General features: G+C 38.6%; 1 protein-coding gene across 9 annotated transcripts in view; it reads left to right on the top strand.

The window, feature by feature from the left end:
- The window catches only part of Aim2 (absent in melanoma 2), a 78392-nt gene that overhangs the window by 52450 nt on the left and 3078 nt on the right, over nucleotides 1-22864 (top strand). For 5 of the 9 annotated variants that reach the window (XM_046429051.2, XM_046429052.2, XM_046429048.2 and 2 more), the window contains 4 exons: nucleotides 12982-13101; nucleotides 13790-13839; nucleotides 16167-16448; nucleotides 20644-20795. In XM_046429051.2, coding sequence (XP_046285007.1) covers nucleotides 16187-16448; nucleotides 20644-20795 — 414 coding nt within the window. In that variant the 5' untranslated portion in view covers nucleotides 12982-13101; nucleotides 13790-13839; nucleotides 16167-16186. Of the gene's footprint in view, nucleotides 1-11427; nucleotides 11526-12981; nucleotides 13102-13789; nucleotides 13840-16166; nucleotides 16449-20643; nucleotides 20796-22864 lie in introns of all 9 variants that reach the window. The other 4 variants (XM_058574112.1, XM_058574113.1, XM_046429050.2 and 1 more) reach the window with 2 other exon arrangements.

Here is a 22864-nt window from a genome sequence, read left to right as displayed (position 1 = left end):
TGTCAGTTTTTATGCCAATACTTGGCTATTTTGACTATTACAACTTTGTACTATGCATTGAAATTCAAATCATTTGGTGCCCTGCTTTGTTCTGTTTGTTTAATGCTGCTTTGTCTATTCAGAGTTTTTTTGTGTGTGTTTCCACATGAATTTTAGGATTTTTTTCCCCTAATTCCATGAAGAATGTCTTAGTAAGGAATTGCATCAAATCAGTAGATCACTTTGGGTGGTATATTCTTTACAACATCAATTCTTCCAATCCTTAATTATGGAGTGTCTTTTTACTGTGTGTGTGTGTGTGTGTGTGTGTGTGTGTGTCCTCTTCAATTTCTTTTATCTTTCTTTTTTCTGATTTTCATTGTAAAGAGCTTCCATTTCTTTGGTTAAATTTATTCTTTTTTCCTAACTATTGTAAATAGAATTGTTTTCTCAATGTCTATTCCAGATGACCTGCCATAGCATACAATAATGCTAGTATTGTTTGCATTTTGATTTTGTACCCTGCAGCTTTACTGAACTCATTTATTAGTTCCAAAAGTCTTCTGGTGGAGTCTTCAGGATTTTTATAAATAAGATCATGTCCTCTTCCAACAGTGATAGTTTGACTTTCTCTTTTCCAATTTGGACGCAGTTTATTTATTTGTTTTTCTTGCCTGATTGTTCTGACTAGACTTCTAGAACTAGGTTGAATAGAAGTGGTGAATTAGGGCATCCTTGTCTTGTTCCATATCTTAGAAAGATAATGTTCCTCATTGAGCTGTTTATTGCAAAAGGTCTTTTTTATATTGATTACATTCCTTTTATTCTTAATTTGTCCAGAAATTTTATCATGACGTGTTAATTGAATTTCATCAAATACCTTTTCTACATTTATTGAGATCATTGTTTTGTCATATATGGGGTCTGAAATGTTGTATTATATTTTTGACTTTTATATATTGAACCATTCTTGCATCTTTGGGATGAATCCCACCTGATCATGGTGAATTATCTTTTTAATGTTATGTTGGACACAGTTTGTTAGTATTTTGTTGAAGATTTTTGTTTATCATGGATATTGGCTCATAAATTTATTTCTCTCTCACTCTCTCTCTCTCTCTCTCTCTCTCTCTCTCTCTCTCTCTCTCTCTCTCTCTCTCTCTCTCTCTCTCTCTCTCATTATGCCCTTGTCTGCTTTGGGTATAAGGATAATGCTGGCATCAAGAATGAGTTTGGAAGAATTCTCCCCTCTTCAATTTTTTAGAAGAATTGGTATAAATAAAGACTTCGGTTCCTGGTCTTTTGTTGATAAAAAATTTTTTATTCCTGATACAGTCTCATTCATTGTTGGTCTGTGCAGGTTTTCTGCTTCTGCATGATTCATTCTTGGTAAGGTTTATTTTTCCAGGAATTTATCTATTTCTTATAGGTCATCAAATTTGTAGTCATATAGTTTTTTGCAGTTATCTCTAATGATGTTTTATATTTATGTGGTATCAGTTATAATGCCTCCTTTTTTCGTCTGATTTTATTATTTGAGTTTTATCTCTCTTTTTTCCTAGTCTAGATAAGAGTCTGTCTATTTTGTTTATCCCTCTGAAGAAACAGCTCTTTATTTCTTTGCTTTGTAAAATCTCTATTTCATTAATTTTGGCTCTCAGCTTTATTACTTCTTTTATTCTACCAATTTAATTTTTTTAAAGATAATTCCTTGCAGGTACAGTATGTTTACTGGAGATCTTACTGCTTTTTTGAAGTGAGTGTTGATTGCGGTGACCTTCCCTCTTAGTACTTCTTTTGCTGTCTCTCAGAGGTTTGACATACTGTGTTTCCGTTTTTATCTGTTTAAAGAAATCTTTTAACATTTTTTTTCCATTTCTTCCTCAATCCATTGGTTGTACAAGAGTGAATCGTTTAATTTACATGCATTTTTGTGGTTTCCAAAGGTTCTCTTGTTACTGATTTCTGGTTTTATTACACCATGGTCAGAAAAATAATTATATAATTTTAAATTTCTCAAAATTTGAGACTTGTTTTTTGGCCTATTATGTGGCCTGTCTTAGAGAATGTTTCACGTGCTCCGAAGAAGAATGTGTGTCCTACAGTTATTGGATGGAATGCTTCCTTAGGTCCGTATGGTCTAGAATACAATTTAACCCTTTGGTTTCTTTGTTGATTTTTCTGTCTGGATGATCTCTCCATTGCTGAATGTAGGTTGTTAAAGTCCTTTACTATGTTTGTATTGGAGTCTGTCTATTAATATTTGCTTATATGTGTGAATGTTCTGACATTGAGTGCTTATATATTTAGAATTGTTCTTTCCTTTTACTGAATTTACCCTTTTATCACTAGATAATGGTCCATCTTGTCTCTTGGATTTAAAGTCTTATTTTATCTGATACAACTGTGACTACTCCTATTTTCTTCTGGGTTTTATTTCCATTCAACATTTATTCCATTCCTTTACTTTCAGTCTATGCATGTCCTCAGAAGTTTCTTTCTTTCTTTTTTAAAAATTTATTTATTTATTAATTCCAATCAGTTATACACGACAGTGGAAAGCTCTTTGACTCACTGTACACAGTTGGAGCAGAATTTTTCACTTCTCTGGTTGTGCATGAACTAGAGTCACACCATTCGTGCAGTCATACATGTAATGACGTCTGTCTCATTCCACCGTCTTTCCTACCCCTTTGCCCCCTCCAAAGTTCCTCCACTTATCCCATGCCCCGCCCCTCCCGCCATTATGGTCAGCATCCACACGTCAGAGAAAATATTCAGCCTTTGTATTTTTGGAATTGGCTTACTTTACTTGGCACAATATTCTCCAACTCCATCCATTTATCTTCAAATGCCATGATTTTATTCTCTTTTAATGCTGAGTAATATTCCATTGAGTATATATGCCACAGTTTCTTTATCCATTCATCTATTGAAGGGAATCTAGGGTGCTTCTACAGTCTAGCAATTGTGAATTGTGCTGCTGTAAACACTGAAGTGGTTGTGTTATTGTAGTGTGCTGTTTTTAAGTCTTTAGAGTATAGACTGAGAAGTGGGACAGCGGGGTCAAATGGTGTTTTCATCCCAAGTTTCCTAAGGCATCTCCATACTGCTTTCCAGATTGGTTGCAGCAGTTTGCAGTCTCACCAGCAATGTGAGGGTGCCTTTTCCCCTACATCCTCGCCAACACTTATTGTTGTTTGTATTCTTGATAGCTGCCATTCTGACTGGGGTGAGATGAAATCTTAGAGTGATTCTGATTTGCATTTCTCTAGTTACTAGAGATGTTGAACATTTTTTCATTGTTGATTAATTGTATATCATCCTCTGAGAAGTGACTGTTCAGCTCCTTAGCCCATTTATTGATTGGGTTGTTAGTTTTATTGATGTTAAGTTTTTTGAGTTCTTTATATATCGTGGAGATGAGTGCTCTGACGTGCATGTGGCAAAAATTTGCTCCCAAAATGTGGGCTCTCTCTTCACCTCATTGTTTCTTTCTTTTGCTGAGAAGAAGCTTTTTTGTTTGAATCCATTTCATTTATTGATTCTTGATTTTATTTCTTGTGCCTTTAGGAGTCTTGTTAAGAAAGTTGGGGCCTAATCTGATGTGATGAAGATTAGGGCCTACTTTTTCTTCTATTAGGCACAGAACCTCTGGTCTAATTCCTAGGTCCTTGATCCACTTTGAGTAGAGTTTTGTGCATGGTGAGAGATAGGGGTTTAATTTCATTTTGCTGCATATGAATTTCCAGTTTTTCTAGCACCATTTGTTGAAGAGGCTATCTTTTCTCCAATGTATATTTTTTGGCACCTTTGTCTAGTGTGAGATAACTGTATTTATGTGGGTTTGTCTCTGTGTCTTCTCTTCTGTACCATTGTTCTACATGTCTATTTTGGTGCCAATACCATGCTGTTTTTGTTACTATAGCTTTGTAGTATACCTTAAGGTCTGGAATAGTGATGCCTTCACTCTTCTTGTTAAAGATTGCTTTGGCTACTCTGGGTCTCTTATTTTTCCAAATAAATTTCATAATTTCTTTTTCTATTTCAGTAAGGAATGATGTTGGGGTTTTAATTGAAATCACATTGAATCTGTATAGCGCTTTGGGTGGCAAGGTCATTTTGACAATATTAATTCTGCCTATCCAAGAGCATGGGAGATCTTTCCATCTTCTAAGCTCTTCTGTAATTTATTTCTTTAGTGTTCTGTAGTTTTCATTGTAGAGGTCTTTCACCTTTCTTGTTAGATTGATGCCAAGTATTTTATTTATTTATTTATTTATTTATTTTTGAGACTTGTGAATGGGATAATTTTCCTAATTTCTCTTTCATGGGATTCATCACTGATATATAGAAATGCATTTAACTTATGTGTATTGGTTTTATATCCTGCTACTTTGCTGAATTCATTTATTAGTTCTAGAAGTTTTCCTGTGGAATTTTTTTGAATCCTCTAATATAGAATCATGTAGTTGGTAAATAATGATAGTTTTAGTTCTTCTTTTCCTATTTCTATCCCTTTAATTTCTTTCATCTGTCTAATTGCTCTGGCTAGCGTTTCAAGGACTATATGTATAGAAGTGGAGTGGTGAGAGAGGGCATCCCTGTTTTGTTCCCAATTTTAGAGGGAATGCTCCCAACTTTTCTCCATTTAGGATGATGTTGGCCTTAGGTTTAGCATAGATAGTTTTTATGATGTCAAGGTATGTTCTTACTATCCCTAGTTTTTCTAGTGTTTTGAACATGAAAAGAGTGCTGTATTTTGTTAAATGCTTTCTCTGCATCAATTGATTATAATCATTATACATATGATTCTTTAAGTCTATTGATGTGATGGATTACATTTATTGATTTATGTATATTGAACCAAACTTGCATCTAAAATAAAATCACTTGATTATGGTGTACTGCTTTTTCAATATCTTTTTATATGCAATTTGCCAAAATTTTATTGAGAATTTTCGCATCTATGTTCATCAGGTATATTGGTTTGAAAGTTTTTTTCTTTGATGTGTCTTCTTCTGGTTTTGGTATCAGGTTGTTACTAGCCTCATAAAATGAGTTTGGAAATGTTTCCTCCTTTTCTACTTCATGGAATACTTTGAGGAATATTGGTATTAATTCTTTATAGGTCTTGTAGAACTCCATTGAGTATCCATCTGGTCCTGGACTTTTCTTGGTTGGCAGGCTTTTGAAGGTGTTTTCTGTTTCCCTGCTTGAAATTGATCTGTTCAAGGTGTGTATATCCTCCTGGTTCAGTTTGGGTAGTTCATATGCCTCTAGAAATTTGTCGGTGTTTTCGAGGTTTTCATGTGCTACTGAGAAAAATGTGTATTCATTTGTTGATGGATGGAATATTCTATATATGTCTGTTAAGTCTAAATTATTGATTGTTTTATTGAGTTCTGTAATTTCTTTGTTTAGTTTTTGTTTGGGAGATCTTTCCAGTGGTGAGAGAGGTATATTAAAGTCACCCAGTATTATTATAGGATGGTCTGTTTGATCTTGTAGTTGAGAAGGGTTTGTTTGATATACATAGATGCTCCATTGTTTGGGGCATCGGTATTTATGATTGTTATGTCTTGTTGATATATTTTCCCTTAAGTAGAATGCAATGATCTTATTCATCCCTTTTCACTAACTTTGGTTTGAAGTCCACTTTAACTGATAGAGGATAGAAACCCCTGCTTGTTTGTGTGGTCCATGTGAGTGAAGGTTTCACCTTCACTCTGTGGATGCCTTTTCCTGTGAGATGAGGCTCTTGAAAGCAGCATATTGATGGTCACTTTTTTAATCCAATCTGCCAGTCTATGTCTTTTGATTGATGAGTTTAGGCCATTGACATTCAGAGTTATTATTGAGACATGGTTTGTATTCCTGCTCATTTTTGTTTATTTTTGGTTTTTAACTTGACTTGGTTTTTCCTTTGATTGGCCATTCCTTTAGTGTAATTCTTCCCTATTCAGATTTTCATTGTTGTTTTTCATTCCTCCTTGTGGTATATTTTGCCAAGAATGGTCTGCAGTGCAGGCTTTCTAGTTGTGAATTCTGTTAATTTTTGTTTATCATGGAAGGTTTTTATTTCATCATCAACTCTGAAACTTAATTTTGCTGGATATAAGATTGTTGGTTGGCATCCATTATCTTTCAGAGCTTGGTATATGTGTTACAGGGTCTCCTAATTTTTAGTGTCTGGGTTGAAAAATCTGCTGAGATCCAAATTGGTCTTCCTTATATATTATCTGATTCCTGTCTCTTGAAGCCTTTAAAATTCTATCCTTATTCTGTATGCTAGGCATTTTCATTATGATGTGCCTTGGTGTAGATCTGTTGTAATTTTGTACATTTGGTGTCCTATAAGCCTCTTGAATTTAATTTTCCAATTCATTTTCATGTTTGGGAAATTTTCTGATATTATCTCATTGAAGAGATTGTGCATTTCTTTGGTTTGAATCTCTGTGCCTTCCTCTTTCCAAATAAATCTTATATTTGGTCTTTTGATGTTATCCTGTAATTTTTGGATGTTCAGTTCATGGTTTCTTACCATCTTCACTGTGTGGTCAACTTTATTTTCAAGATTGTGTATTTTGTCTTCATTGTGTATGGTTCTGTCTTCCAAGTGATCTAGCCTATTGGTGATGCTTTCTATTGAGTTTTTTATTTGGTTTATTGTTTCCTTCATTTCAAGGATTTCTGGTTGTTTTTTCTTTTCTTTTCAGAATCCCTATCTCTTTCTTGAAGTGATCTTTTGCTACCTGTATTTGCTTTGTTATCTGTTTGTTGGTGTGATCAATGGTTGCATGAATTTGCTCCCTTATCTCTTTGTTGGAGAGATCAGTTTTTGCCTGTATTTGCTCATTTAGGCCATTCTTTAATTTGCAGGTCATTTTAATTATGTATATTCTGAACTCCTCTGACATTTCACGTACTGCCCTCCAATGGATTCTATTGTCGTAGTGTCTCAGTCTGTTTGGGGGCTCTTTCCTTCCTTGTTTATTCATGTTGTGTATGTGTCTTCCCCTCTTGCAGTGCAGATCTGAGGTATTGCAGCTTCTACCCTATAATCTTGTAGTGTCCCTTCAGGTTACCAATACCTCACCTTCAAGGGGGATATCAATGTTTACAGCACCTAATGCAACCAATAAGTAGCCATAAATCAATTAGCTTCTATTTTGACATTTACAGTTTTGTGGCTATAAACAGAAATGATGAGTTCAGTTATCTTCTACCATATAGCCAGTAGGTATAATTACTCTTACCAGTGAGTTTTATACCTTGCTAAGGAGAGTGATGGCCAGCATCTCTTTGGGGGGGGGGTGTTATTCTTGCCCAAGAGGATGTAAGCCACCCTAAAACTTAAAGTCTTAAATAATTAATAAATAACAAAACACAAATATTACAGTTTTTAATGGTGGGCAGGGGGCCAGGGTAGGCTGTGATGTTTATGAGGTAGGATGTGAGAACATAGAGGTATTAGATTATAGGACCAGTGAAAGGGTAATCAAAAGAATTTGGCTATTAGCAAAAGAAAAAAGAGAGAGAGGCTACCCCATGCAAGGCTCCCTCTTGCCTCTATAACAGGAGGTGTCTGTTAGAACAACTGGTAAACATACCTCTGGTCCAACTGGGCCCACAGGGACCTTGGTGATGGCTTTTCCAGGCTCTGATTGTTGTCCCTAGATGGAAGCAGTCATGTCCCTTGTTGGTGGCAGCAGCAGCATCAAGCCAGGCCCCGCTCTGTGTCCCAAGGTGGAAACTGCCCCAGCTAAAGATGGTGGAGGCAGCAGCTGGGTATCCTCAGATGGCAGTGGAGGTGTCCCAAGTTGGAGGCAACCACTTTCAGAGATGGGGCTGGAAGAATGGGCTGTAGATGGCATTGGGTGGCCTGTTCAGCGATGTTGCAGTGTGGTGTGTGGTGCTGCAAGGGGCAGCTGCCTCCTGGCCCTGTCTGATGTCCCACAGTGGAGATTACCATGTGGGGAGGGCCATGGCAGGGGTTGCGATGTCCCAAAATGGAGGCGGCTTAGGTGGAGCCAGACATTGGTGAGTAGGGAACCACAGTGTCTGTTCCTCTCGGGCAGCATGTGGTGTGATATTCCTCTTGGGTGGTGGGCAGCACTCGTGTGGGTCAGGCCTCTCCTCCGAGGTTTCTTGTGAGCAAGATATGGTTAGGTCTTCATTTTTTATCCATTCAGTCATTTCATATCTTCTAATTGAAGAATTTAATTCATTTAAGGAAATTATTGGCAGATAAGTTCTTAATGTATGCATTTTCTACCTTGTTTTCCGGGGATTTTTTTTTTAGCCCCTTTTATTTCTTTCTCATTCTCTTATGGTCTGCTTTTGTGGTTTACTCTACTAGTGTGTTTTGATTACTTGTGTATTATTTTGTGTTTATTATAGATCTTTGCTGTGTGGTTTTCATGAGAGTTACAAAAACATCTTTTGATTAGGACAAACTTTTAAAATGATAGCAGTATTACATGATCATAAAGATAAGAAAAATTTAAGAGAGAAAATATACTAATTAAAAAGTCAGCAAAGACATTCCATTTCTCCACACATTTTGATATTTTGGTATTTTTTATCTATTTTCCTTATCTCTTAAAAATAATGCAGTTGTTATTTTTAATTTTCTTTTTGTTCTTCAGACTACATATGAATGGCTTATACACCATGTTTGTAATATTAGAACATCGTATAATTACTCTTACCAGTGACTTTTATACCTTGCTAAGGAGAGTGATGGCCAGCATCTCTTTGGGGGGGGGGGGGTTCTTCTTGCCCAAGAGGATGTAAGCCACCCTAAAACTTAAAGTCTTGAATAATTAATAAATAACAAAACACAAATATTCAGAAATATATTTACAAAAGCAAAACCCCTGATAGATCTAGTCCACATGGGTGCTAGAACTAGACAAAGACAAGATGGCTCTGGTGATTTATTTAAGGGGATACATCAAAAGCAGGGAAAAGGTTTCAAGGGCGGAGTCTTGCAGTCAGCAGGTTGATTGACATCTTGGCAGGTCACACCCATCTCAGGTGCTTTGTGGGCCATGGCAGAGTGGGACAGAAATTCACACTGTTCCTGGGCAATTGACCAGAGAAAATATCCACTGGTCATCCCTAGACATCAGATGTTTCTATCCACTAGGCTTCCATGTGTGTTGACCCATGTGCAACATGACCCATGGACAGCTCCAGACACCTTGCTCCATTTTCTTCTTATTCATGAGTCTCTCTCTCTCTCTCTCTCTCTCTCTCTCTCTCTCTCTCTCTCTAATTGGAGAGCCCCCTTTATCTTTTCTTATAGGGGAAGTCTGGTGAAAATCTATTTTCTCAGTTTTTGTTAGGGAGTACCTTTGTTTCTTCTTAATTTCTAAAGGATGTCTTGGCTGGGTGCAGTATTATCCGTTGATAATTTGTCCTTCTGTGCTGTGAAAGTCTCTTGCCACTCTCCTGGTCTATAAGGTCTCTGTTTACAGGTAAATTAGGGAGACTCTTATTTTTATGTGTTTCTTTTCTCTTGCTGCCCTGGCTCCTTTGCCTTTAGACTTTGTTAGCTTGATTACTGTATGTGTTGCTATGGACTTGGTTGAGTTAAATTTGACAGGCCATCTTTGATCTTCTGGTTCCTAGGTATTTGTTTTCTTCTCTTGCCTCCGATGATTTCTTTGAATCTTTCCTACTTCAGTGGCATTCTCAAGTTCCCTTTGAAGCCCAATAACCCAAATATTAACTTTCTTAAAGTCTCTATAAGCTTTCTTCATTTCTCCTCATTCTTTTTTCCTTGTCTTCCAACTCTATATTTTCAAATAGCTTGTCTTTGAGCTTACTGTTTCTTTCTTGTGTTTGGTCTATTCAGTTACTGATGCCTTCTGTTGTGTTTTTTTATTGGGTTTAGAGTATTTTTCAGCTCAAGGATTTGTTTGGTTTTTAAAATTACTTCCATCTTTCTGTTAAGTTTCTATGTAATATTATCCAATTATTTCTCTGAGCTCTCTTGAAGCTGATTGAGTTTCCTTAAAATAGCTGTTTTAAATTTTCCATACTAAAGTTTGCCCATACTGGTTACATTCTGGTCAGTGTATTCCAGTTTATTTTGAATATTGAGTGAGGTCATAGTTTACTGAAAAGGTTTCTGATGCTTGTTGGTATGTGATGTTGTCTAAACATTGAAGGAATAGGTGTTCCGGTCTTCCCAACCTGGCTTTGTTTGTGCCTGTCTTTATAGAAATTCTAATTGCTTGTTTTCTTTGAGCCTATAGTCCCTTCCACTATTTTAACACTTTATTGCATCGAGGCTTGCCAGGAATCAGCTATTAATGTGCTATATAACTGTTTCAGTACTAGATAGTGATCTAATTCCATGTTTATTCCAAATCAACAGTTACTGTATTGACCAGCATGAAGTAGAGCAGTAGCTAAAAAGGGCAGACTATCCCCACGAGTCTCTCTGGGGCTGAGATAGGCCCAGACATCTCATTCACAATCACCAGCCTGTGGTCAGGTACTTCACAGCCCTGGGCAAAAGCACCATGGAAGGGCCAGCCCCAGGCTGCTATGCCATGCCTCTGGCCACCAGTGCCCCTGAACTGTGTCCTACCCTGAGATCACAGCCCACAGAGACCATGCAGCGCTGGGAAGGAAGAAGACCCATACTGATATAGGTTTCCTTGTGTTCTTGGGGCCCAAGACTGCCACAGCCAGCCACAGGGGATGCTAAGTGGAATATAGTTGTGAGAGACACTATTTCTGCCCTCTAACAGGGCTGTTCCAGAGGTGCCATTTGCAGGTGCTGATCTGGGCTTGGCAGCCATTAGGACCTGCCGGTTTCTCGAGCCCATCACTGAGTTCCAAGGCAAATTTGGAACTTGTTACCTGGTCCTAACCTCACTGAATGGTGTCGTAGTCTGTCACCCCCTGAGCAACGTTTCCTCAGTTTCCCAAAGGAGGACAGGTGAAAAAATTAGAAATAAAAACAAACAAACCCACAAATACAGGAAAGTGGGACCCTGTGGGAAAGCCAAGCCCTGATGAGGCTTGACTGACCCCATTGCGGGCTCAGTACGTTTATTATATAGGTTTTTTAAAAATTTTTTATTTGTTTTAATTAATTACACATGACAGTATAATGACCTTGACATATACATTTGAATCAGATGGGATATAATTTCTCGTTTTTCTGAGTGTACAGGTTGCAGAATCACATGGGTCATGCAGTCAGTAGATACACACAGCAGTGGATTTACTGTGAGAAAGCGTCTTCAAGATAAACAAAGTCATGAGCAGGAACAGCTCAGTTAAGAGCTTATCAGAATCAAAATGCATTCTGCTGTCATATATACCTCATTTTAAAAAATCCTGAAAATTTGGAATACCTAGTAAAAGTAAAAAAAAAAAAAAAGCTTATCAGCTTGCACTTAGATCTCTACTACCTCCCGGCAGCTGGTGTTTGATCCCAGGACTGTTTGAACCAATAAATTCTGTGAGGCACAAAACCCCCTTTGAACAGGGTGTCACCAGCCACTGAGCATTCGCCATTGGTGAGTTTCCACCGAGAGTTCTCAGAAGGGCATCGCCTCTGCCTTGGGATGGTTTAAAGAATCCTGTAATGTATTCACAGCTCCTGACATGACTCCATGTTGTTCTAAGGAGGAATTAGGCTGGTAGAGGTGCAGCAATTTGGCCACCAAGGCTGACACCAACCTGGGTCACACCTGAATCTCACAGCCACAAGGACCTGCTCAGTCTGAAGCCTTACAGCACAGCTGTCAGGGACACAGGCCAAAGCACCAGTCCATCCCCCTGGGACATAAGTCTCTGCCTAGTCCCAGAGCAGGTCTAGAGGCTCCATGTATGAGCACTGACCTGTGTTACCCAAGTTTGGGGGACAGGTGGTGGAAACAGCCCCTTGACCATGAAGGGTGGTATTAGACTGGGTCACATCAGGACCTCACAGCCACAGGGACTTACGTAGTCTCAGGAGGACAAGGGTGGACCTAGGCCCACACTGAGGCTGGTAATGATGTAGGCCAAACTTGTGTTTCTTCACCAGCGTGGAGGTTGCTGTCTGATGTCTGGCAGGTCTAGAGGCTCTGTCTGTGAGCTCTGGGATAGGTAGACACACTTTTGGTTTCTGCCTAAGGCCAGATATCAGCCCAACAGGCTGGGCTCCGAGCTCAAAGGCAAAGTCTTAGGCTAAATTTCATGCCCTGATGCCCAGTGGGTAGAGCATTGCTCCTGGTTTCTTGGCCCTAAGTTGGGGGAGGTCTGGTGGAGGTTCTCAGTGGCCTGACTACACAGATTTTAAGAGTCCAGGCTGGAGGCAGGAATTCTGGGGCTCTGGAGCACCGGGCTCACCGTGGCAGGCCTGGCACTGGGGTTCAAGTTGAAGTCCTGGTCTTAATTCCTTCTCTTCCTTACAAGGCAGAGGCATTCTCTCCATATTACTTGGAGCTGGGGAAGAAGTGATGTAGATCGAATAATTCACTGATAGTTAACAACTCCATAATATTAAATAAACACAAAATCATTATTATTAACATTGTTAATCCAACACTGGTATGCATATAAGGGAAAGATTAAAAAAAGTAAAAGGAACTCGGCAAACACTAACCTCGCCTGTTTACCAAAAACATCACCTCTAGCATAAATAGTATTAGAGGCACTGCCTGCATGTGGGTGACTCTTTTCTTCCTGTGCCCTTCAATGTGTCTTTTCTTCCTGTTGTACTAAAACCAGGCACTTGGGTGTCTCACCTGGCTTCTTTAGCTAATGAGAAGTCAGTTTGGTGTGTGAATAGCTGTTCAAATTGGTGTTTCTGTGGGGAGAGGACCATGGGAGGGTCTTGGCCACCATCTTGTGAAAAGGGATAAGTGGTTTAGGCCAAGAAAATGATTGCCAGTTATTATGATATTATTATTGGAATTATAAGAGGGTTAGATATTTATGATGCTCTCCAAATCACAGCCAATAACATCAGCTTATTTATTTTTTAAGCGTTATTGCACATTCTCTGAACGATAAAAAAGCAGTTGGCAAAAGAAGGAACAAACGGTCTGGATTCAAAAATTTGAGTTCATCTCATCTTATTGCCATTCACTAGCTGTGGGGCCTCAGGTAAGGCATTCCATCTTGAAAAGCTAATTTAGCCTGTAATAATTGAGAGATTATAATAAATGAAAATGTATTTTTCAGCCATATCATGCTGGGTACTTATACCTAGGGGTAGAAATTATCCCATTTTAGAGATAAATGGGCACTCCCTAAATATTTTCTTTCCTCTGTACCATCCACATTCCACGTGGAAGCACTTGGTAAATTGCAGAACACTATCCAGTGATCAGTTATTATGCATGAAGCAGTATCTGCTTCTTAAATCACAGTGTGTGGACTTTGGGGGCCACAAAGTCACCAAATTGATCTGAATGCATTTGATTTCTGTATAAATTTTACATAATAACAAATATCTTATTTTTTTTTATGTTTTGTGGTGCTAGAGGTCAAACCCAGGGCCGTGTGCACGCTAGGCAAGCACTCAACCTGGGAGCCATATCCGTATTCCAACAAGTACTTCAAAACGTTTTTTAAAAAAGTGGACAGATATTTTGAAGTAAAATGCTAATTTTACATTCATTCGATAAAAATAAAACTTCAGAGAAATAGCTGTCTTAATTTTCTCATTAAAATGTGATTATGTTATTTTATAAGAGGGTTCTAGCAAGATTAATGTCATCTAGACAAGTAAGGAGCATGCTGAGTTGACTATCACATTATGAATATTTAACCAAAGTTATCTTCCTTACTGCTTTTGTCAGTAAGGAAGGACTGGGACATTTGAGAAGATTGATTTCTCAGGTATTTCAGAGGCATTCTTTATTTTGAAATGGTGCTGATAATAGTTTTGGTTTTTAACTCTACATATTTTTGTTATTAACTCTACATGTGCAAGAATAGTTTTCTCCAGTCCTTACCTACTGGAAAATTAATAAGGCCATTTTAACCATAATAACTTTATTAACATTGTCTCTATGGATGGAGTCTTCAGGCTTCTGAAATTCATGATCCATTATTTTCTACTAATAAACATGCCATCTTTCATTCTTAGGCTTATTTCTTGAACCTCATATGTTGCTTCTCTGGAAGTTACTAATTGCTAGTAATGTCAAACATCTTTTTTTTTGAAAGTTTATTAGAAATTTGAGCAAATTGCTTATTCATATATTTTGCCCACTTTTCAGATAGACCATTTATATTTTTCTTATTGGTTTGTGATTCTCCATATATTTAGAAAGCAAATCTTCTGTTAGTTACACACATTGAAAATAGTATCTTCCCAGTTTATTTTCACTTTATTTACTCTGTGTGTGTGTTTTTCCTACAAAGAGGTTTAGAATGTGCACACACTCAAATTTGACTTTAGGCTTTTCTTATCTTGCTCTTTTTGAGCCTTATTTAAGAAATGCCTTTACCTCAATGTGATGAGAAGTCTTGTGTTTTCTTCAACAGCATCATGAAATATATATTGTGTATATGATGTGAGATAATGATTCAATATTGTAATTCCTCATATATAAGTGTCTGAACACTTTTTGTGTTCAGACATCCTTTCCTTGTGATGTATAATGTCACTTTGATCGGATAGCATGCTTTTATTTCTGTTTCCATACTCTATTATTAGTTAATTTTTCTCTGTGACACTATCATATCATTAAATAATAATATATTACATACATAATAAACTCATTATATATATTTTTGTGAAGGATTGGTAAGCTAGGAAGAATAGTGCTTTCAAATAAACATTTTAAACTTATTTTGTATAATTTTGTCTTTATCCTTTGATGTAGATTTTAGGATCATCTTGTTAAGTTCTCAAGGAAAAGCCTTTTGAGATTTTGCTTGGAGTTTATAGACTAATTTGGCAAAACCACCATCTTCATTTTATTGAATTCTTCCATTCAAAATATCTTACATATCCGTAATTAATTATGTACTTTAAGTCTATCACTAAAGTTATAATGCTCTTTAAAGCATTATATATTTTTATTACATATTCTAAGTACTTTGTATGTTTGTTATTATTAGAAATTATACTATTTTATTCTATGTTTTTCCCTTTGGATTATTACTGAAATAAAGAAATGAGGCTTTTGTGTATGTTAACCTTATATTTAGAATCATTGCTAATTCTTATTTCTAATACTTTTTGTATTATTTTTTATAACATACATAGACAATCATATTACTACAATATTTTATTGGCATAAAACCCAATAAGTCAATGGAACGGAGGAAAGAATTTAAAAAATGGACCAAATCATATTTGAACAAAGGATTTTTGACAAAGGCACAAAGGTCAATGAGTGGAGAAAGAATATAATTATGGCAAAACTAATATCCATGTGAAAAACATGAACTTTGAATCAGACCTTGTACCATATACAAAATGATTCAAAAGAGGTTATAGATATAAGTGCCCAAAGGCCAAACTATAAAATTTCTAGAGGAAAATATAGGACAAAGTCTTCTGATCTTGTTTGGAAAAGAATTCCTGGACGTGACACTAAAAGCGTGATCCATGAAAGAACAAATTAATAAATTGGATTTCAGCTACTGTATGCATACATCAAGATTTTCACATTGTATGCTTGAAATAAATTCACTGTGTTGTGTGTCAGTATATTCAAAATTCCGTTTACAGAGTGAATCCTGTTCTCTAAGAATTACAGATTCATTGTACCACCTCTGAAGATGTCCTTTCTCAATAGTAGTGGGCATCTTGCTTATAATAAGCTATGATTTTTATTTCACCCAAATCTCCTTTACTGTACTGTAGACATTTTACTCTCCCTTTAAAAAGATGTTAACTCTGAGTAAGGTCAAGCACACCTGTGACCCCAGTGATTGGGGAGGATGAGGCAGAGGGATTGCAAGTTTGAGGCCAATCTCAGCAAGTTAGTGAGACCCTGTCTCAAAATAAGACATAAAAAGGGCTGGGGATGCAGCTCAGTGGTAGAAATCTGGGAGTCCAATTCCTAATACCACCAATAAATAAATAAATAAATAGAAAAAGAAAGAGGTGGGGGGCCGGATAGGAGGAGATATTAACCATTCACCTTGCTTATTTTGAATGTAAACCAACTTTGGGTGGTGTAACTTTATGTGTTTGGGGTTTCTTATAGGCTGACCCCAAAGTTGGGAGATGGAGAGCAAATACAGAGAAATGCTGTTACTGAGGGGCCTCGATAACATCACTGATGAGGAACTGGATAGGTTCAAGTTCTTTATTCCAGATGAATTCACGATTGCCAAGAGCAAACTGCAGACTGCAAACAGGACAGAGTTAGCCAACTTGCTGATTCAAAATGCGGGTGTGGTGCCTGCGGTGACTAAGACCATACGTATCTTCCAGAAGCTGAATTATATGCACGTGGCAAAAAATCTTCAGGACGAGAAGGCAAAAGGTACACGGAGTTCTTCACCTTTTCTGGCATCAGAGGGAGAAGACGCCGGGGCACATTGGGATTTGTTTGCTTGCTCAGATGTCCATTTGACCCCTTTTACTGATAATTGCTAGAAGTCTTTTTTAGAAATTCCATAAATGCAGCCCAGCATGACTTTGCCACCTCTGGTTCCAGCCCTCGGGACTGCCGCTCACCGTTTTCTCATCTTCCCTTTGCCCATCTTTGCCTTGCAGTGACCAAGCACCCAGGATGAATGGCCGTAGTGCTTTAGACTCTATCACGTGGTCTCACACTTTACTGGAGCACACTACAGCCCTGGAAAGCCATAAACTGGGGTATCAGGCACCTCTGCCTCTCCTCACACGTGCTGCTTCTACACTGGGCCAGCCTGCCAGGGTCCTAGACTGCCTGTCTTTCTTCAAGAAAGACCCTGTCCTTCTAGTCCAGGGATTCTGTCTCCTCTTCATCTCCAATGACAAGATACATTTCCCAAATGATTTATATTATTCAGTGAACTATTGATCAGTCTCTAAGAAATATCTCCTTGTCGTTTAAGCTCCTGATTGTTACATAAGAACAACTGATGCATCCTGGCTTTATTGACAAAATGACTTAAGAAAAAAAAAAAGGTCAACCAAAGACGATCTCATCCAAAGACTCTCCAAAATGAAAGACACCAAAAGTAGTAGTTTTAAGATTCTAATATAGTATTTGTTTGTGTGTACAGTATGAATAACATACTTCTCATATGTGATTTCTATAAAGGCTAAATGAGGTCCATTTAAGCGATTATACAAATGTACAGATATGAATTTTTATCTAAGGCACTTTAGAGAAAGGATCGGTTGTGCGGTCATGCCTTCTATTTTCCTTGGATTGCTGAAATTTGGAGGTGTATTTCTTAGATATGGCCACTAGGTGGCAGTAATGGCACACAGTTGCTCCATGAAACCAATTGCCCTGCTTCTTGAATGTGAACAAACATAGACTATTAGTATGTTTTCATCTCCTCCATCTCACCCCAATGAAAAATTTATTCCTCTTGCCTGGCATGGTGGCACATACCTGCAATACACCTTACTTGTGAGGTTGAAGGAGAAGGATTGCAATTTTGAGGTCGCCCTGGGCAACTTAGTTACACCCTCAGCAACTTTGAGTCTGTCAAAATAATAATAAAAGGACAGAACCCTCCCCTCCTCTGAGCCCTCATTCTTCCCTTTGGCTCAGGGAACTCCAAATTTCTCTAACCACAATCTTTACTTCTTACTCCAGTTTGCTTTTCTAACGATCCTGAAAATTTGATTACCTCAATTAGCTAAAAATGATCCAAAGTGGTCCCAGGCTAGAAATCTAGGAATGACTGGCAGCTTCGTAAGCTGTGTGAGAAATCAATGAAGTTCCTTTATAAGTCAAAATTCTATCCAGAGTTGTCTTTAGGCCTACTTTAAATGTGCCGGGTTTATTTGTGCCCCATGTTACCTCTCCTATGTTTGGGGATCAGTTTTGTGTTTTTCTTTGTAAATTTCATCCTCTGTCAAGTGTTTTTTGTTTGTTGAATGTTACACCAAGGGTCTGCATGCTTCTGCATGCTTCTACTGCTTGGAAGGTAGGGGATATTTGAAAGATTATTAGTATTATTATTTTTGTTGTTATTGTGTGTTGGGGGGTAATGGGCATTGAACCCAGGAACACTCTACCAATCCTTTTTAATTTTGAAACAAGATCTCACTAAGTTGCTGGGGCTGACCTCAAACTTGTGATCCTCCTGCCTCAGCCTTCTGAGTAGCTGGGATTACAGGCATGCACCACTGCACCTGGCTTGCTGAAGGAATCTTTAATGACTCAGAGTCAATAGTTAGTAGATAGAGAGGCTTTTGGGGGAAGAAAGATGAAGACTAAGAGGTTACTTAAGCATGATAAAAGGAAGCTGAGAGAGTACATGATCAAAGTCTGTAAAAGTCATGTCAGATTAAATTAGAGGTTGAAAATGGCAAATCAAATAGTTGGAAATGTGAACCTGACGATTAAGGAATGTAAGAGATGTGTAGTGGGCAGATGCGTTTTTCCACAAAATTTTTTTGGTCCCTATGTATGAGATGAAAGATGGCTGATGTGATGGGGCAGGAGGGCATGAGTCCCTCGACCTTCCTGACCCTTTTCTCTCCTATACTGTCTGCTTTGAAAGGGGGACTTTCATCTACACACCTCTCTGAAACCAGTTTCATGGAACTCACTTACCGTGGGAAGGTCAGTTCAACTTCTGGGGCAGAGGTCCCCCTGTGATCTCCCTGTCAGAGGGTCCAGTCCTTCCTGCTGTTTGAAATGTAGTGACAGAGAACTTACTGCAGCAGAAGACAGCTCATCCTGCTGTGAGCCCTGATGACTATTCTTCTTTCTCTTAAAATCAAAGTGACCTTTTGACTTCAGCCTAGAACTGCTCAAGTTCCGTCAGGAACAACATCCAGTGATTTCTCATGCCCTCTTCTTCCTGAGGGTGCCTTAAATAATTGAATGGAACCATCTTGATATATATATATATATATATATATAGTCATTTTAAAACCAGAGCCCAAAGTTACCTGAGTAAAATATAATCTGACCCTAGACCTGGGGTACCCAAGCCAGACCCTAAGGCTGCATGATGGTGACACTGTGAGGAGCTGGCATGCCATCCACCTGTCTATCCATTCACCCTGCACCAAGAATCCTTCTAGATCTGGTGATAAAGCAGAGAGATAACAAGTAAATGCTGTTGTGTATTCAGGAGCATGTTGTAGAATTTCCAGATATTTCTGAATATCCTAAAATTTTTTGTGTGTTTTTGATTTTTGGTTTCTAGGTGGTCGGTTCTGCTGTTTTGCTGCTTGGAATCTGTATTTGGGCAGAGCCGCAGGCTGGGTTCTGAGGCTGAGAAAGTAGGAAAAGTTGTTGGGATTGCTTTGGGGTTACTCCGACTGGGAAGGCCGTAAGCCATGCTCTAAAGATATATGAGATCTCAGACTTGCTTCCTTGCCTGGGTCCAGGCAAGGTTCAAATTGTGCTCCAAAGCTGGGTGGCACCACTTCTTAACCACTAGGACTGGAGAGGCCAGATGTTCTCCTCTGCAGATGTGCAGGGACACAGGCGGGGTAGTGGGTGGGGTCAGTTGCTCAACCGCTTGTATTTGGCAAGGCCAGATGCTCCCCTGCAGAGGTTTCTGTGGAATTCGGCTTGCGTCTTCGCCTGGGGAAGCATTATGCTGAGGTCTGAGGTTGGGCAGCTTCCCTCCACAGGTGTGCATGCATGTGCACTTACCTGTATTGTGGGAAAGACCATTGCTGGGTGGGAAAGCTGGTGAGAGAACTGAAAACCATCAGGGCAGCTGGGCACGAGGGCACACACTGATACACACTGATAAGCCCTGCCACTCAGGAGGGGAGGAAGGATAATCGCAAGTTCCAGGCCACCCTGGGCAACTTTTTGAGACCCCCATCTCAAAGTTAAAAAAAAATAAAAAGGACTGGGGATGTAGTTCAGAGAGAGAGCACCCCTGGGTTCAACCCTCAGTACCCCAAACAAGAAACAAAAAACAAAACAAAACTCCAACAGACCTATTGATCATGTTTCCTGCAGAACAATGCTGTTGGGACCTCTCTCTGGTTTGGAGCCTCCATTGGCCAGAACGTAGGGCCTCCAAGATCTGTGTGCTGATCCCTGTGATACCCACCCCCTTCTTTCTTTCTAAGTGGGCCCCCCGGGTGGTCTATCACTGCCAGTGCCTCCAGTGTTCCTCAAGACCTAAGTGAGCCTCCTGCAGAACTTCCCAGGATGCTGGGGACCAAATGCCCACCACGCCTCTTTTCTCATTGTAGCACCACAGGGGTCCAGAGGAATTCTGAGTGGTGCTGGGCTGCCTCGGGAGAGGGGTGTCATGGGAACAGTGAGACCATTCCTCTTTCCTTCTGGTGGAACTTTTCTCAGTTCTGTGGTCCCAGAAGGAGTCTTGGCTGCACTCCCAGGTGGTTGCAAAAGTCTCCTTGGGTGTGATGGCTGTGAGGCGGACTTCTTTGAGGCCAGCCGGATCTGGGAAGCTCTTGTTCACCCCTCCTGCTAGGGTCATTCTTCTTATTTTGTTCTTGAGCTGTTTAAATTTCTCAGTCAACTTTGTGCCTCTTCTGGTTAATATGTCCTTTTTTTTTACATTTTTTTTTAACAGTTGATGATAAGTATATGGGAAATAAAAAGACCAAAGAAGCAAGTCTGACAAAAAGGAAAAGTCTAACTGAAGTGGGTTCTGTGGCCTCTGCAGTCAGCGGCAATGATGCCGGCCAGCACCGGGTGGCACCAGCAGTCTCTCCTCATGGGAAGGTAGGATGGAGTGAGCAGAGTGGCCTTCATCCTTATGAGAGTACCCTCTAGTCATTGTCCCTGTCCTTCCCTACACGAGGATCTCTGTTCTTTATCTCACAGCTTGCAATTAAGGAAAGACAGTCTATCACATGAAAATTGTTCCTAGGTTACAAAAAGAAAAGTGGACTCAAAAATACTTATGGAGTTTCTAATCTCTAATATGCTCTGGACATTTGAACCCCTTGTTAGACTGGATCCCATCAGAAGAAAACTCAGACAGACAGTCATTTTCAGGGAGTATATTTTAGAGTGCTTTCAGTATTCATGCCCATGAGGAAGTAAAAGAAATAGAGTGGGGACAATGTCAAGTTCAGTACCTTCATGACAAATGTCTCAGTCCATCCCACAGAGCACTTAGGAGCTGAGGATGCCCACAGACAGTTAGGAACAGTTACTATACACCGGTGAAAGCCAGATAAAATTTTAAAAATAAAATTCAATTTCTGGCATATTTAAGACAAAGAAAGTGCTCAAAGGAAAACAAAAACAAACCCCCCAAATCTACCAAACGTGCAGTTTTGTCTCCTGTGAAGTAGGAATCATGTAATTTTACAGATGTGTGAGCTATAGAAATTGATGGAATGTTTTCCATTCTCTTTGCCCAGAGCAGCCACTTCCTCTGGGTTTGGCCTAGAAACTTCTGAAGTTGTCAGGGAAATGATATGAAGATATAAGTAGTGCATTTCAGAAGTTGGTCATTAAAATTATTTAGTCTGGAAGACCTAACTAAAGGTACCCAGACCAAAGACAAGAAATTTCGTATTTGACCTCAGGGAAGCTGAGGTTTTCCTGCACTGATCTAAACTGAGTCTGTGGGTACTGTCCCTCAGGTCCCCTTATGGACCCATGTGCCAGGTCCCACCAGAGATCCAATTTAGACACATTTGCACTTGGTCTTACATGGGTCTTCCCCCTCCCCCTACATTTTCCTTTGGCTTTGGAGAGCATATTGCTTTTTAAAAGTAACATTTGCTTCTAAAACAGACACAAAGAATCTCATATCTCTGTTAATTTCAAAAAACACAAACCATAGACATGACAATAAAATTACTTAAGATCATGTCACCTAGAAAACAACATATGTGATATTGGTAAATATTTCTGTGGAGTGTGAGTATTATTTAATTGTTGATTTTGCCAATAAGAAAAACATTGTACATTCTGTTTTGGACTTCATCCTTTGTTAAATCAATTATAACCATCTACCATATTATTCTTCTAAAGCATTTTTAATGTTTGCATAGTAATCTATGATATGATTATACATACTTATTTAATCAAATTCCTTGTTTTGGGCATTTATATTTTTTTAAATGCAATGTGATAGTTTATAAACAGCAAGATCCTATTATCCAAAGATCACATTCTTTTCAGTATTACTACTTTTCTGAAATGCTTAAGATTTTACTGTAGTAAAAATAAATAACACTGTTCAGTCTTTGCCGTTTAATAACAGGGGTATGTTCTGAGAGACATATCTGTCATTAGTTGAATTTATTATTGTGTGAACATCATGAAGTGTACTTACACAAAAATAGATGGTGTGTGCCAGTCTTCTTTTATTTTGGCATTTAAATGATTTCAATTTTTTATAATTAAAAATAACACAATAACATTTTTAATGTAAACTGTAGTGTACCATTCATTATTTCTAGGGGTTAATTCATAAAGTTAGATTTGATTCTCCTTTTTAATTAGCCTGTAATTTACTTGTAAGATCTCTGTTCTAGGTCTCTCTCTTTATTCACATTTAATTTAATGTGTACTTTTATTATTACTATCCCTAGGAATTTGGGGAGACTTGTCAGATCACTGAGCTCCCTCACCTTCATACCAGAGTAAAATGAATATTCAGGACAATATTGGATAGAGCATAAGGGCACCTTATGCCCTAATGCAATCAACAGAAGAAGACAAGGACAGATTTACCCCCTTTGCCTTGGCAATGCTGCATAAATCTGATGCACTCTACACACCCTTTAGATGAGAAAGCTGAGGATTCAGATTCAGGGAATCTATCTCCAAAG

This window comes from Marmota monax, unplaced genomic scaffold (genome assembly GCF_021218885.2).
Source record: "Marmota monax isolate L192 unplaced genomic scaffold, Marmota_monax_Labrador192_F-V1.1 WCK01_AAM20220418_F8-fsc00145, whole genome shotgun sequence".
NCBI classification, from domain to species: domain Eukaryota; kingdom Metazoa; phylum Chordata; class Mammalia; order Rodentia; family Sciuridae; genus Marmota; species Marmota monax.
The sequence above is the reverse complement of the archived record's forward strand: the minus strand, read 5'-3'. Positions and strand labels throughout refer to the sequence as shown.